Source organism: Montipora foliosa, chromosome 2 (genome assembly GCF_036669935.1).
Source record: "Montipora foliosa isolate CH-2021 chromosome 2, ASM3666993v2, whole genome shotgun sequence".
In the NCBI taxonomy this organism is placed as follows: domain Eukaryota; kingdom Metazoa; phylum Cnidaria; class Anthozoa; order Scleractinia; family Acroporidae; genus Montipora; species Montipora foliosa.
In genome coordinates, this window is record NC_090870.1 from 11,391,896 (window position 1) to 11,407,114 (window position 15,219).

At 32.7% G+C, this 15,219-nt stretch overlaps 1 protein-coding gene across 2 annotated transcripts in view; it reads left to right on the forward strand.

Annotated features, from left to right (window-relative positions):
• Positions 1 to 14,744, forward strand: part of LOC137992430 (DNA polymerase subunit gamma-1-like) — a 40,446-nt gene extending 25,702 nt beyond the window's left edge. Inside the window, exons 19-21 of one of the 2 annotated variants that reach the window (XM_068837769.1) lie at positions 926 to 1,042; positions 3,245 to 3,362; positions 12,857 to 14,744. In XM_068837769.1, the coding sequence (XP_068693870.1) occupies positions 926 to 1,042; positions 3,245 to 3,362; positions 12,857 to 12,927 (306 nt within the window). In that variant the 3' untranslated portion in view covers positions 12,928 to 14,744. The remainder of the gene's footprint in view (positions 1 to 925; positions 1,043 to 3,244; positions 3,363 to 12,856) is intronic. The other variant, XM_068837770.1, reaches the window with a different exon arrangement.
• The last annotated feature ends 475 nt before the right edge of the window (positions 14,745 to 15,219 follow it).

Here is a 15,219-nt window from a genome sequence, read left to right on the forward strand (position 1 = left end):
ATGTGCATACCCATATACAAAGCCATCTATGCAACTACACCAACAAATTTTAGTGGTCTTCTGTCATTAAGAAGTAACAAGTGTAACCTTCGTGGTAAAATGAAGTTTATTCTACCGAGAGCAAACACGTCTAAGTATGGACTCCATACTTTTAGGTATTACGGTCCGAAGATGTGGAACTCCTTGCAGGACGAACTAAGAACTGCTCCCACCATTAAAAATTTTGTATCTCAAATTAGAAAAATAACATTCGATACTTGTAATTGCCATTTATGCTGTATATAGATTTTAATCTCCTCGTTTTCATACCAATTAGTTTTATTATTTAGTCGTATACTTATAAATTAATTTTACTTCCTAATTTCCTAATGGGTAAATTCTCTGCTTATTAGTTATTTAGCCAATTTTTGACTTGAATACTTCTACTTTTCAACTAATTTTCATAAATTATTTGTTAACTCGACACATTAGCTGTATATGCTAGGAGCCTAACAAGCTTCAATTGATTCGAGTATAAATAAAATTATGTTATGTTATGTAGTTATATTGCTCAGGTGATTACTTAGTTGTATTGATCAAGGAATATGTCATTTAACATTACTAGTTATTTCAAACGTTTCTCCTTTCATAGGCACAAGGCACATGTGCTGTTTTCAAATTTCAAACTACTTTAAGATCGCATTGATTAGGATTGAGGTATGCTGCTAAACAAAGTGCATGCCGTAAAGTCTACATCAACAAGACTGAAAAACCTATGTTTGACAGAATCCAATCTTATTCCCAGTGTCTTTTGCCTTCTAGACTAGAGACACTTTTTTGGTTTGGTCATGTGTCTATGGCAATAAAAGATTCAGGGAGAGGTCCTTTTATTTTACTGGAGTCAATAGTCACACTTAGTACCCCCCCTCTCCATTTTGTACAACAGGTGCGCTATCTAGTAGCAAGCAAGGACAAGTACCGTGCTGCCCTGGCACTTCAAATTACCAATCTCCTCACAAGGGCAATGTTTGCACACAAACTGGGAATGAGCGACCTACCTCAGGTGACAACTGATAAAAGCATCCTTTACGCAAAGCTGTATTGAGTCCTGTTGTAAGAAAACAGTAATTTGACAATTAGAGCAGTTTTTAATTGAGTGTCGAAAGTAACTAGCGAATTGCTTTGGTTTTGCATTACTTTACTCAGTGATTGTTTTAAAGTTCTCGCGTCACGTTTTCAACCAATCAGAAGTGAAACTAAAACCAATCATGGCTCGTGCGTGCACATTTTCCCGCGCTTTGTGTCGGCTACGTGTAATTACTTCGAGTTTTGATTGTTTTACTGGATTGTCTCCATCCTTTGTGATTGTCCAGAGTAATTACTTTGGTTTTGGTTTTATGACTCGATTGAAACTCGCTCTAACACTCAATTTAATTGAATTCTGAGGGCTATGAAAGATACATATACAGTTGAGATTTTTCATTTTTTAACTGAAGCCAAAAATCAAGTAATTTTTTTGTCACTTTATTTCAACAACTATGCATTGCTAAACAAGTTCTCATACAGCTGAGATTTTTCATTATTAATAAGTAATCACCTAGTTTGCCAGTGTACTGAATGAAAGGTTATGGGCTGTTCAATCCTCAGAATGGCAACATCCATGTTATAAAATAACTTGAGAGAAGTTACTGCCTTTGTAATGGCTGTGTACTCCACTCATAATTACTTTACACAAAGTAGAATCCTGTGTGGGATGTTGAAGACTGCTCACACCATTTTGAAAGAGCTGAGGATGGCAATAGATATTAAAGTGCCCCTGTGACTACAAAATCAATTCTTATTTTTCTTTGGATTTCAAAACTATGGTAACTAAAGACTAAGCGAAAAATACACCTGTTCATTTTAACTGGAATTTTCCTATTTACTGATCGCCATTACTAACTTTAAGATCTTGAGAGAGCTGGATCGAAGAGAAAATGACGTCAAAGGCTCACTAGTTTATGAATGCAATGCGTGTGTATGCCGCAGAATTAATATGCAGCACAGCAGTTTTGGCTTTGCAGACTTTTAAACTCGCATTTTGCATTTATAATACGCTGCATTCAAACGCTGAAATTTTCAGCTAGTGAGCCTTTGACGTCACTTTTTACTGGATCCAACCCTCTGAGATCTAATCAGTCAGTTTTGAACGTGAGTAATGGAGGACCTTGAAATCCAAAACTTACACTCAAAGTAAACTGATAAAAATCAAAGCTAAAAATTTTGCCAGTCAGGTGTTAAGCAAACAGTCAGGTGTTAAGCAAACATACGTTGAAAATCTGAAAAAAAAAGGAAATGATTTTTTTGATCACAGAGGTACTTTAATGAGTAAAATAGTTCAAGTCCTACCAAGCAATGGGATAGAAATGACCAAAGTAGTAGTTTGCATGTGTGTTTGTACATTTCTTTCACTTTGTCTGCCAATCTGAGAAGTAAAATGACCAAATCTTAGAACTTGTCTTAGGAAAGGAAAGGAACTTCATGTAAGTGTCTAATCTTCTATCGCTGGAGCACTAATTGGGGACACCGTAAATTGAAATTAACAAATTAACACACAAATCAAATTTTGGTTTTTGAGGTGAGGGGAAAACCGGTGTCCCTGGAGAAAAGTAGAGAACCAACAAACTCACGTCTGGGAATCGAACCCAGGCCACATTGGTGGAAGGCGAGTGCTCTCACCACTGCGCCATCCCTGCATATGTTTTAGCTCTTTGTATTATATGTTTTTATTGCTAATGTTTTTTATATATTTAGGAATTGTTTTTGATATAGAATATTATACTGTGGTTGTAATTATAACAGATTTTATTTATACACGTTTGTATTTTGAACGAGTCCATTAGCTCCTTGACAAAACGTGTTTAACTAAATGATTGATTGACATCTCAGGTTCTATAATAATAATAATAATAATAATAATAATAATAAACTATTATTATTATTACTGAAATGTAAGCACACAACTGGCAACCGTAAACTTCCAGTGTGCTCCTCCTAATTCAGGTTTTAGATTGTCCATTAGTATTTAGATCAAAGTGATTTCCTTCTCTCAATGTTTATTCTGTCCTGAGGGCACCCCTGAATCCCTTCTGCCTGCAAGGCTGTAATTTGTGCCATAAGCATGCAGTCTGCCATGTGTTCCCCACAAAAGGATACAAAATGCGTGATGTATTATAGTAAGATGAAATCCAAAGCATTAAACTCATCTATAACCTGATCTATTTAGTCCGTGGCCTTCTTCAGTGCAGTCGATATTGATACCGTATTACGCAAGGAAGCAACCCTGGATTGCAAAACTCCTTCAAATCCTTTAGGACTTCACAAAGGTCAAGGAATAGCACCAGGTCAGTTCATGTTGAAAGAAACGTCTTTTTTCCGCCCCATCTTCATGAGTGCCCCACAAAGCGACAGGGACTTTTTTTGGGACAACTCAATGAATTACATTAGCTATTTCATCCACTTTGTTGTAAGGTTGTACATGCCATTTAGTAACCTCACCAGTGTTTTTATCATACTCTAACTGCTGATCAAGAGGGTTATACGGTCCCATATACTTATATTTTTTTAAATTTAGAAGGAGTCTATCCACCTTTTGTTTTTGGCACCTTTCCAATCCATTTGTGGATATCGATACCAAAACCTTTAATAACTTTGTTAGTATCAGCCCATCTTGGTTTTCCATCTTTATCCATATAATATTGAGTTTCTTCTTGCTTTCCAGTTTAAGGATTATATCGCCAACCAAATTTATAATCTTTCGGAGGTCCAGTCCAAAATGTTTTTGATGAAATACCATGGTCTGTTCCAAAAGCCGATTTTAATATATCACCGTTCCAATATCTATCAAAAACATGCTTTGTACTCGGTAAAAATGATCCTGTTACAGAAGAATTTTTTTTTTGCTGTCGCTATTGGATAATCCATTATTCCTTTGCCCATCCTCACCGCTGGGCTATTTAGTTTCCCTGTTTTTTAACAAATCGAGTCTTTTTAATGCCGCATTCTGCACAAGTACAATAAAACATCAGTCTACCATTTTTGGCTGTTTTGTAACCTGAAGGTTCAACACATTCAGTTTGTTTTTTCTGTTTCATGCAGTATGATTTAACCATTTATATATATTATATAAATTGTGTATTTTTGAAATAATTGATTATAAAACGATCGTTAACCCATTGATCATTCATATCAAATTTGGCATTATGGATTGTTGCTAATATGCTTTTTCCGTTTTGTCTTTCCAATAAGTAATACAGACACCATTATCCACAGAATACACTCAATCTCTCGTGTATTTCATCTCCAGAATAAACAGTTTTTTTGTTGCTTGTATTAAGATAATTTGCGACTTTTTTAGGCATTATCAGACCAAATGAATCAAAGTATTCTGTGTATTTTGGGCCAATATTCCTATATGCTACCCAATGAGTTCCTTGACCAATTTGTGTATCAAGATTAATGATGCCGACCCCTTTCTTGATATGTTTTGGTAAATTATCACGGCTATAAATCCCTCTGAAATGTTTTATTCCAAGCTTTGTGACCCAATCCATTAAATCAAAGTTGCTTAGCGCTTTGTTAACGAATTTTAGACCCGTGAACTATAATGGGTCCATGATCCATATATAGGAGGTGGAATATATTAATAAGACATGTTATTACCACCTGTTAATGGAATATACAAAAATTTTGGTTTTATCAACGGAGTTGATAATGTAAATTGGCCACCGTACAGAGATTCTAAAAGCTGACCTTTCGAGCGTTAGCCCTTCGTCAGAGCGAATCGAGGGATTATGGGTTACGTGTAGTTTTTATAGTAGAGTAGGAGCTACGCTATTGGTGGTAACATGGCAACGTGAAAAATAGGAATATATTAGTTAAATGAAAAGCGTTAGTTAATACCGTGAGGATTAAGGGTGCCGATTTGAAAGATGAATTTTTGTTCCAGATTCTTGCGGCTTTCCGTCGTACCTAGATGTAGGGAAAGGCCGCAGATAGCCATGTGTTTTTTGGAGTGGTTAGGGAGATTAAAATGGCGAGCGACTGGCTTAGATGCATCCTTGTCTAATGCATCCTAAGCCAGTCGCTCGCCATTTTAATCTGCCAAACCACTCCAAAAAACACATGGCTATCTGCGGCCTTTCCCTACATCTAGGTACGACGGGAAGCCGCAAGAATCTGGAACAAAAATTCATCTTTCAAATCGGCACCCTTAATCCTCACGGTATTAACAAACGCTTTTCATTTAACTAATATATTCCTATTTTTCACGTTTCCATGTTACCACCAATAGCGTAGCTCCTACTCTACTATAAAAACTACACGTAACCCATAATCCCTCGATTCCCTCTGACGAAGGGCCAACGCTCGAAATGTCAGCTTTTAGAATCTCTGTACGGTGGCCAATTTACATTATCAACTCCGTTGATAAAACCAAAATTTTTGTATACTACTTCCCCACCGACGCAGCACCACAGTTTCTTTAGAAACTATCCCTTCATTCATTTGTTAATGCAATAGTTGGTAACTTTTTTGGTACATATACTGGAATAGATCTTCTTTGTCGTGACTTATCAATTTGAAGACCTTTTCCAATTGATACTATATTTTTGATTTGTGATTTCGATATTTTGATGTCTGATCCTGTTTTATTTTTCATAGCTTTTTGCATCCTTTTGATCTGAGTTTTTGTGAGCATTTATTTATGAGGCCCTGACAGTTGATTTGAACTCAATCGTAATGTCAGTGGTGATTTATTATTGATTGCTTTAACCAGTTTGCTTTTTCGTCCTTCAGACAATTTAAGTCCATGTGCGTAATAAACACTCATATCTTGTATATAATTAAATTAGATAAAAACGTGTATTATCATATTATACACAAGATATATTTAATTTAATAAAAAAAAAGAATATTTTATCTAAATAACAGCTTTCCATCTTTTTGAATAAATTCAACATCTTGTTCACTAAGAACAGAGCATAAATACTAAAAGCAGTTGATGTTCCACCTGACAAATAATGAACAGTCAGTTTCACTGTACTGTCTTTCAAATCAGATCTTTGTTTTGTCAAATCGAAAAAAATGAATTGGTACAATGACAGAAAATTGTTTCTGTTTAAAAGAGTACCTTGGGAATATTCGCTATTTGCATGTACGTATTTTAAGACATCTCTGTACACTCTGGTTAAATCAGTATCTGGTTTTGTAATGTCCATCTAGATATTCAATACCATTAGCAACTTCAACTCATGCATCAGTTAATGTTCTCGGATCAGTTGATACTGAACATGTATTGTACAAAAATGGATTTGCTCTTTGTTCATCAATACTTGCGTCATTTATTATAAAGACAAATACGTGCCTAGGTTTTGTTTCTCCTGAATTAATAACGAAATTTCGGTTTCCATTTTGAGTTGAATTGCTTCAAGAAACAGTTTCTTTCAAATATGTCCATTTTTGTGGTTTAAGGTAAGTACTAGCATATAAACTTTGTCCTGCAGAATTGAATGTTATTTGTGGTACAACCAATCACATTTTGTAAATATAACGCGACAATCATCAGCAGCTTGCCAAATAACTTGATTGTCCGAAGCCAAATCAAAAAGGATTTCTACTCTTGTTTGTGTTAATAATTTGTCTTCTAATGTTTCAAATATCTATTCATGTATCTATTCAATGGTAGTTCAAAATTTACAACAGCTGATGCTCCTAAAACCGTTTTTCTTTGAACCTTTATTGTAAGCTGCTTGAGCTGTTCTTTCTTCTGCTGCTCTCGATGTGTCTAAATAAAAAAAATTCGTTTGTAGCTGTTGTTTTGGCATAACTATGACTGTATTCAAGCAAATTTTTGATATTTACACTATGATTTACATCATTGCAGTCATATACTTTTTTATCACCAACTTTTACTGAAATGTCTTTTGTTAATGAGTGAATACCATTTACAATACCATTGTGATCAGCAATATCAGTACCATCCATTTTTTGTACTTTAAAGCTCATTGCTATTCTTGGATTATACCAATCTGATGGAGTTGCTGAATTTTTATTATCAACAACAAACCGATGATTAGATTTTTTTGACTAGCATTATTAGAAGGATTTGCTGTAACTAAAGGTGTTTCTAATTCATGAAAAATGTCTTGGATTTCTAAACATTTTATATCAATACATTATATCATTTTTGTTTTTTCTTCTGAGTCTACCACCAGGAATTAATCTTTTCATTCTTTCTACTATTTCAAAATCTGTGAGACGTTTTCGGTTTGGTTTAGAATTTGTTGGACTCAACCTCTATAGGCCATTTCCGAGTTCATATCTGCCTCCTCTTCAAAGCGAGTCTAAGTGCGAAGTTTTTGTTATGAAAATTAGTTTTCATTCATATGTAAAGTAGAACTAATTACCATCACAAAAACTTCGCACTTAGACTCGCTTTGAAGAGGAGGCAGACATGAACTCGGAAATGGCCTATTGGTATAATGCTGTCTTCCATTGAAAAGGTCACTTTTTTCTTTGGTTTAACAGGCGTATTTTAATTCTTTTTTCCTTGTAAAGTGCTAACAATTTTATCTCCAGCCCATTTACCAGCAAAATAACCTACTTTTTCAGATCCTTTTGTTAAAGCAGTTTCAGCTAGCTTTTTACTTGTTTTTGCAGCTAATTCTTTTGTTGTTTTGTTCAATAATTTGCTTGCCAAGTTGCTAAATATTCCTTCACCATAGATATGTTTTTTAATGTAACGACCTGATTCTGGGTCATATCTCATTTTGAATTCGTTTGTGTTCATTTATATATTAATGAGATATATATTATTTTTCATGTAATATTAATGTCATAAACCAATCAATATTATTTAATATAACAAATCTTCCAAGATTGTCTTTTACTGTGATACGAATTTCATCTATAATTTTCTTATTAATAGGCAAAAATAAAACTCTTTGTGGTTCAACAGTAAAAGGATAGCTTCTTGTTATTTTTATCAGTTGGTATTAAAATAAGAGTATCACTTCTTTTTCCATCTGTATAACTATCAAAAATTAAACTACACCCTATTTCAAGAGCATCAACACTATTTGTTATGTTAGGTAATTTTAATCAATTTTGCATCAAAACCGATTATATCACCAAATTTGGTATTTCTGAATCAAGTTGAATTTTTTTTTTAATTCAATGACAACTCTATATGATGATATTACAAAAGTTAAACTTAGTCCTTCTTTTTCATCACCATTTTGTAAAACAGCTGCTTGAATATAATCATTAATATCATGATATGAATACATACCATCAACAAATAATATTGTTTCCCATGTAGTACCATTATCATTTGAATATTTTATTTGATTGTACCATATGTACTATTGATATTATGCCAAGAAAATGTCATTGATAGTTTATCAATAGCTATTATAAAATCTTCTGGTTTATTACGACCAATTTTTACTCTATTAACAGATGAAATATGTAAAGCTTGTTCGTCCATATAAAATATTGCATATTCTTTCAAAAGCCCTGTTAATTGTTCGTCGGTGATTGCACCAAGCTTGTTCAATGTATAAGTTATTTGACTGAATTCAGCTTGAACACCATTATTTCCTGCAATAATTGAACCACCAAGTAATTCTAATCTATCTATCAAATAATTAAAATTATTGTAATAAACAACACCGGATCCAATTTTGCTAATTTTTTTACTTGATCTATGTATTGGAATTTCACTAAGTTCGCTTAATTGATCAAACAACATTTTAGACAATGGGCTGTATCTTGTTTGCTGTTAAACCTTTTTCTTAAAAGGTCTATTGTGTCAAAATCAGCTTGTTCATCTAAGACCTTTTTACCATTTTTGAAAGCAACAAGGTGCAATTGACCTATTGATTTAGGAATATCAACGTTAAGAATACCATATTGACCATTTGATTGTATTTTGTAAGCGTTTCTTTTCGGCTGAGTGTATTTCAATCCTTTACCAATTGTCTTTTTAGCCTCTTTGAAAGATTTTAGTCTTTTTCTATATTCTTGTATTAAGTTAATTTCATTCCCCAGTTTGTTTATTTCATCGAAAGTTTTCGTTTTTTGTGCTTTTTGTTCTTTTGTTCTTTTTTGCAACCTAATTCTTGTAAGTTTCATCCGATTTCTTCATCGTACTCATCAATATCCAATTTTTTATCTACATATCTATTCCATATTTCAGACTGTGCAGAAAAACCATGATCAGTTATCAGCCATAATTCATTGGTCGTAAAGCCTTCATCTGGGTTTAATGAAAGCATTTTTGGTTTATAATTGATCAGAAGTTTGCTTGTTTGCTTTTTTCATATTCATATTGCAACATAGCGATATTTTCTAAATCCGAACTCGAAGCTCTTTGGTTTTTATCAAGTTGTTCAATTAATTTATCCTGTTTTTCAATAATTGTTTTTTACCTCTTCTTGACCTTTAATCACTGGTTGAAAAGTTTCTGTTAAACTAATTTGCATATCTTGTTTTTGGTGTTTATATTGTTTAATTTCATCCTGTACTTGATTAATCATCTTTCCAGATTTTATTTTAGCATCAGAAATTTTCTTAAATCGTTCAATGTCCATGTATACAATTTACTTACATAAAAATACTTATCTTAACTTATCTTCATTTAACTTATAACATAATTTATACACATACCAAACTATGATAGACCAAATAAAAATAATTTTAAACAACTGTATACATATATGCCCAATAACACTTTTAGAATGTAGCAAGCTTCTCCTTCTGGAAGTGGTAAAACAGATTTGTTGTATCATATGTTAACACAACCATTTCTTTATTCATTTATTCATTTCTTTCTCGATCAAATTCATCTGTATGGTAAAAATTAAGAACAAAATAAATACCAGCAATTGAAGGAAATTTTTGATTCAATATCACAACATGTCGGTTATGATGTATTATTATGTAACAATGATGAAATAACTCCTGTTGAAAATTTGATGGATGATGGATGATCTATTTACATTGGAAGATGGGATTTTAATTTATACAAACTAATACAATATAATTATAGCGAGCATTATACAGTGTGTATTGAAATATACACACAAGATCAATATGACAATGAATTTAACAGATCGAGCTTAACATTTGAAACTACTAATATGAACATTGATTATCAAGCTTATACAAAAATAGTTCATGAGTATTATTATTATATCAGATGTATTTTAAATTTATCACCAGATGGATCTTCAAGGCAGATTCAAAGACGATTATTTGTGACGTTTCAAGCTGATTTTGATAATGAAAGCCCTAGTTCTTTACCCATTTCTTGTCTTATTTATGGTTTAAAGGATGTTGAAAAAATTGATATTCCAATGGCTATATACGATTATGAAAAAGCATATGAAATCATAAATTCAAAATTCAAAATGCACATGCTGATTGATATGAGCAATAACATTATATTTAATTTAGGTGATGCTCAAAATGAATCTGATGCTTTATCAAAAAAATCCATATGTAAAATATCATATATGTTTTTATTTGGTGAAGTTTCTAAAAATAGATTTACTAGTAATGGTCAATTTGTGATGATGATATAAAAATAAAAGATATCACTCTTTAATGGTCCAGCAAATAAATCAGATAATTTAAATATTGTTCATGCTAGTCTAAGTACAATTCAGGTACTACAAGAAATAATATCAATTATAAAGGTAAAGTTAAATATATTGCTACTTTTTATTACAATTTTCATTTTCGTTTTACTTACAAGACAATCGATTACTAATTAAAACTGTATAACTTATTAATAATTAATGCGTGGCAAAAAAACTAAAGACATATTTGATTGGAACCATATCTCAAAGGACTTAACACAGGAGCAAATTAAAGAATTAAAAGAGATTTATAAATACTATCATAAAAAATATTGGTTGTACAAAAAGAGCTTCCAACATTACAAACGAATGCATATGATTTGTAATCTTGGTTCTGTATCTTTGATTGTATCAGGAACTATAGCTGGTAGTATTACATTAAATCCAATTATTTTAGGATCAATATCAGGATCTGGTGTTTTATTACAAACTTTTTCAGAAACAAAAAACTACAAAAGAAAGATTGAGATGTGCCGTTTTGCTTATCAATCATATTTACAATTGATGACTGACTTACATAATCATCTTCGAGGAATTAATTTTGATGAAAAAGAATTATTAGATAAATGCAGCATTATTGATGGAATAATAATAGATTTATGTCCAATAGCAGATAAATATGAAAGTCAATACAATAAAAAATTCATAGTTCAATCAACAAACAAAGTTGATTCCAATATTTCTGACAATCATGCAGTCATGGATTTAGTAATTGGAACATTCAAATTCAAATTCCATTTTTCAAAAAGCTTGTGTATTATAAATTTGATTGATATTATCCTTATTTTATTTTGATTAACTTGAGGTAAACCTGTGTTTATTAGATCAAATTTCTGACAAACACAGTTTATTATAGCTCTTGATATTGGTAATTTCTTTTTGAGTGATATATCTGATAATACATTTTGAATATGATATTTTCGTATATAGATTGATTTTTTGTGAATCCTACATTTGTTTTCATGAAAATCAATGTAATTATTTTTAAACAGCTCATTACCAATTTGGCCACAGTTAATGCATAGTAAACGGCTATTATCTTCAGTTATATGAGGCTGTTCACAAGAATCACTTTGTTTTTCTGTATAATAATCAGATGTTTGAATACCACAAAATGGACATATGGACATTTTTTATCATGTAATTTTTTGCAAGTCATATATATTTATTATAATAGATTTTTATTTATATCCATTCACTAAGACAAAGTTTACTCATAAAGATATAGAATAATTTTTTGAGTTGGATATAAATTTGAATTTTGGAGTTTGTTATAAATTTTGCGGTGGCATTTGCTGATAATTCCTCCATTGAGGATTCTTCTTCAGATTATCAGAAAATTTATCAAATCTATGTTTTTATCAGAAAAATTATCAGCTGGTAAATTTATGGGTAGATTTTTGATTGGTTGACAAATCATGGGAAAGTCCCTTTATTTAGTTTAAAATATTGACACGCTTTGTGATTCTACCATTTAATTATGCAAATATTTAAACATATAGTTTTTATTGTTTGAATAATTTATTTGTTTCCAATAGTTTTATCTGCTTTTGTATTCTGTATTAAAATTTTGTGTTTGAATTTTGTGTTATAAATTTAATTTTAAAATAGTTTTAAAACATGTTGAATTCAATGTTGAAAAACAAATTGGTTTGTAAAAGCTCTATTTAAAAATTTAATTTGAGTGTTAAAAATTGCATGCCATCGAAAAAGCAAGCTTTTTCTCTTCCTTTACCGAATGCAAGCAGCATAACGCTTTTCTTTCCCCATAAAATTTACTTTGTAAATTTTCTGCCAAAGAGCTATGCCAAAATGGTGGAATTTCAATACGGTATTAATTATAAAAATGAGCTCGTACCCCCAACTACTATACTACTCACAGGACAGTGTACATGCCACTCCTGCTACAGATAAATGAACAACACCCAAATCATTCTACTTCCGCAACCTGGCTGTGCGGAAGTTGGGACAAGAGACTGTCTCTTGCCCCAACTTTTGCACTGCCAGGTTGCCGAGGCTATAATCACTCTCTTGTTTCAGGTCCAGGGGAAACTTTTATCTTAGTTATTCATGAGTGGAGCAGGGACTTGTAGTCTTGACTTGTGGAATGTGACCTGTGTTTTAGACCAACCTCTTGAAAAAAAGGTGTTTTGGGCACATAATTTTGATGTAGTTCTCTCTCTCTCCCTTTGTAGGAGAAGCTTTAGACATATACGACATACTCAAACTCACACACAATGGTGTGTTAGAAGAGGACCCAGTGTAAGAAGATGAATGAGAGGAACTGTCACGTCACCTTTAACATAGTGCCAGCGGAGAGAGAAGACCCAGTACAATCAAACACATCCAATAAATCAATAAACACATCCTGAAGGTTCAGGAAGTGTTTATGTTTTAGAAAAAAGGCAAAGCATCTGGCAGATTTCAAAGGAAATTTTAGGAATTTAGAGGAAACATTCAGTTTCTAGAATGAAAGCGCCTGGTGAGAATTGCGTAGTTCATAAATGTCCTTTAACATTGCACAGATTTCAAAAGTCTCAATAACTTCGTTAGCTCATTCGTCAGATGCTGATGTTCATGGTTGCCATTAGGCTTCCTTGAAACATTTCTTGAGAAATATCTTTATAATAATAGTCTGTTTTAACTTCTTAAATTTCTTGATTGAATGAAAATAAGTGAAGCAAATGCTGTGTAAAATGTTGGTGTTGAAGTGCTGGTTATAGTTGATCAAGTGATGGAATGACCGTTTTAAAAGGCCCACCTTCAACCGGCAGGCTTTTCGACCATTTGTTTTTTTTTTTAATGGAAATTCGCATTACGTACTTAGCGATCTGATTGGATGAATCTCAGCCTTTGGCAGGAGTTTCATTATGAAAATTGTTCCATGGCTCGCAATGCCTGTCGGTTGAATGCAGGTCTTTAATTATTAGTTCTGTATGAGAACTTGTTATGAAAGAAACCTAAAGAAATCCTTTTGCGTTCGATTTGCCCTCAGGACGTCCCATTCTCATTCTCATTCTTCACCATTTGAGTTATGAAGTCACATCTGTTTGTCCAGGACTTCCCCCCAGGTACACCCCGGGGCCTATAACCTTGCTTGAAATAGAGGAATGATGAAATAAAGAAATGATGGAATGGCTAAAAATCATCGTAAGTCTCAGAACACGTAACGTTAGATTACTGAAACAAAATAAAGATAATCTATACCACCAAACGATCAGTAAGGATAATCTTTACCACCAACCCATCAATAAAGGTAGTCTTTGTACCACCACCCGATCAATAAGGGTAATCTTTACCACCAACCCATCATTAAAGGTAATCTTTACCACCAACCCATCAAGCTAGATTGCAGCTAGATTGCTCTTTGATGCCGACTTCTCTCAACCATCTGTAAGCTTATTTTCCAAACTCAAACGGCTTCCTATTTTCGACCTTATAAAACTAAGAAAACTTGTACTTTTATTCACTATTCTTAATAATCCTGATGCTCCTCTTTGTCTTAAAACGTGAATTCAATTTCTTGTCTTCCGTTCGTTCAACTGGTTTGCGCACCAGAGCTTGCGCTTTTACTACCCGCGGTCTAATTTTGGAAAGCGCACATTTTCTTACTCTGCTTCTACTCTTTTTAATTGTCTCGACACTGATCTTAAGGAAGTAGCTTGTGTATCTCGTATTATTTTTTCATCTAGATTAAATAATTTTAAGCATAAACTCTTTACTCTATTCTTTAAGTTTGCTAATAGTGTTCCTCATCTTGAGGAATTAATGTGTTGAGTGTCGTTTTTCTCTTTATTGTAACTATTAGAATGTAATTAGTTTATATCACCTTATGTCTATGTTAAACCTTACATTTGTCTACTTTTAGTTTCTCTTGTAATAAGTCGTATATTGCGGATTAGGCATTGTTTTATATGTGTATTTTGTACCGTTGTGATTGCCGTAAGTTAGATAACTAATTGGGTTAATTACGTCATTGTTAAATAAAGAATATTGTATTATATTGTACTGTATTGTAATAGAAGTAATCTTTACCACCAACCGATCAATACGGGTAATCTTTACCACCAACCCATCAATAAAGGTAATCTTTACCAGCAATCGATTAATGAACATGATTCAAACCCATTCTGCACCCTGGATGAAAAAATGAAGAATACGAGAAGCAACAATGAGATGTAAGCAGCCATGATTCGTTAACTTTGTTGACCAAAAAAGTAAAATTGAACCCTGCACAATCAATTGATATTGATGACTGAAAAAATACATACATCATACTTTATTGACTTTCCCTAAAGAGGTTTTTATGCGCTTTTCCTCCACCTCAAAAGAACACATCCCAGTGCTACCATTGCAAAGCCACCGTTGGCATGTACATTGTTTGGATGTACCAATCACGAGCGAATTCTTAAAGCAGGAAAGAGACTCGTAAAATGTGACGCTTTTCAGTGGGTCTGGATGGGGTTAACTGACAACAGAGAAGTGGTCATAAAAATAACTAACAAGTGACATTTGTAGTCAGATTTACTAACAACACACCAAAGGCTTTAGCCCTTGA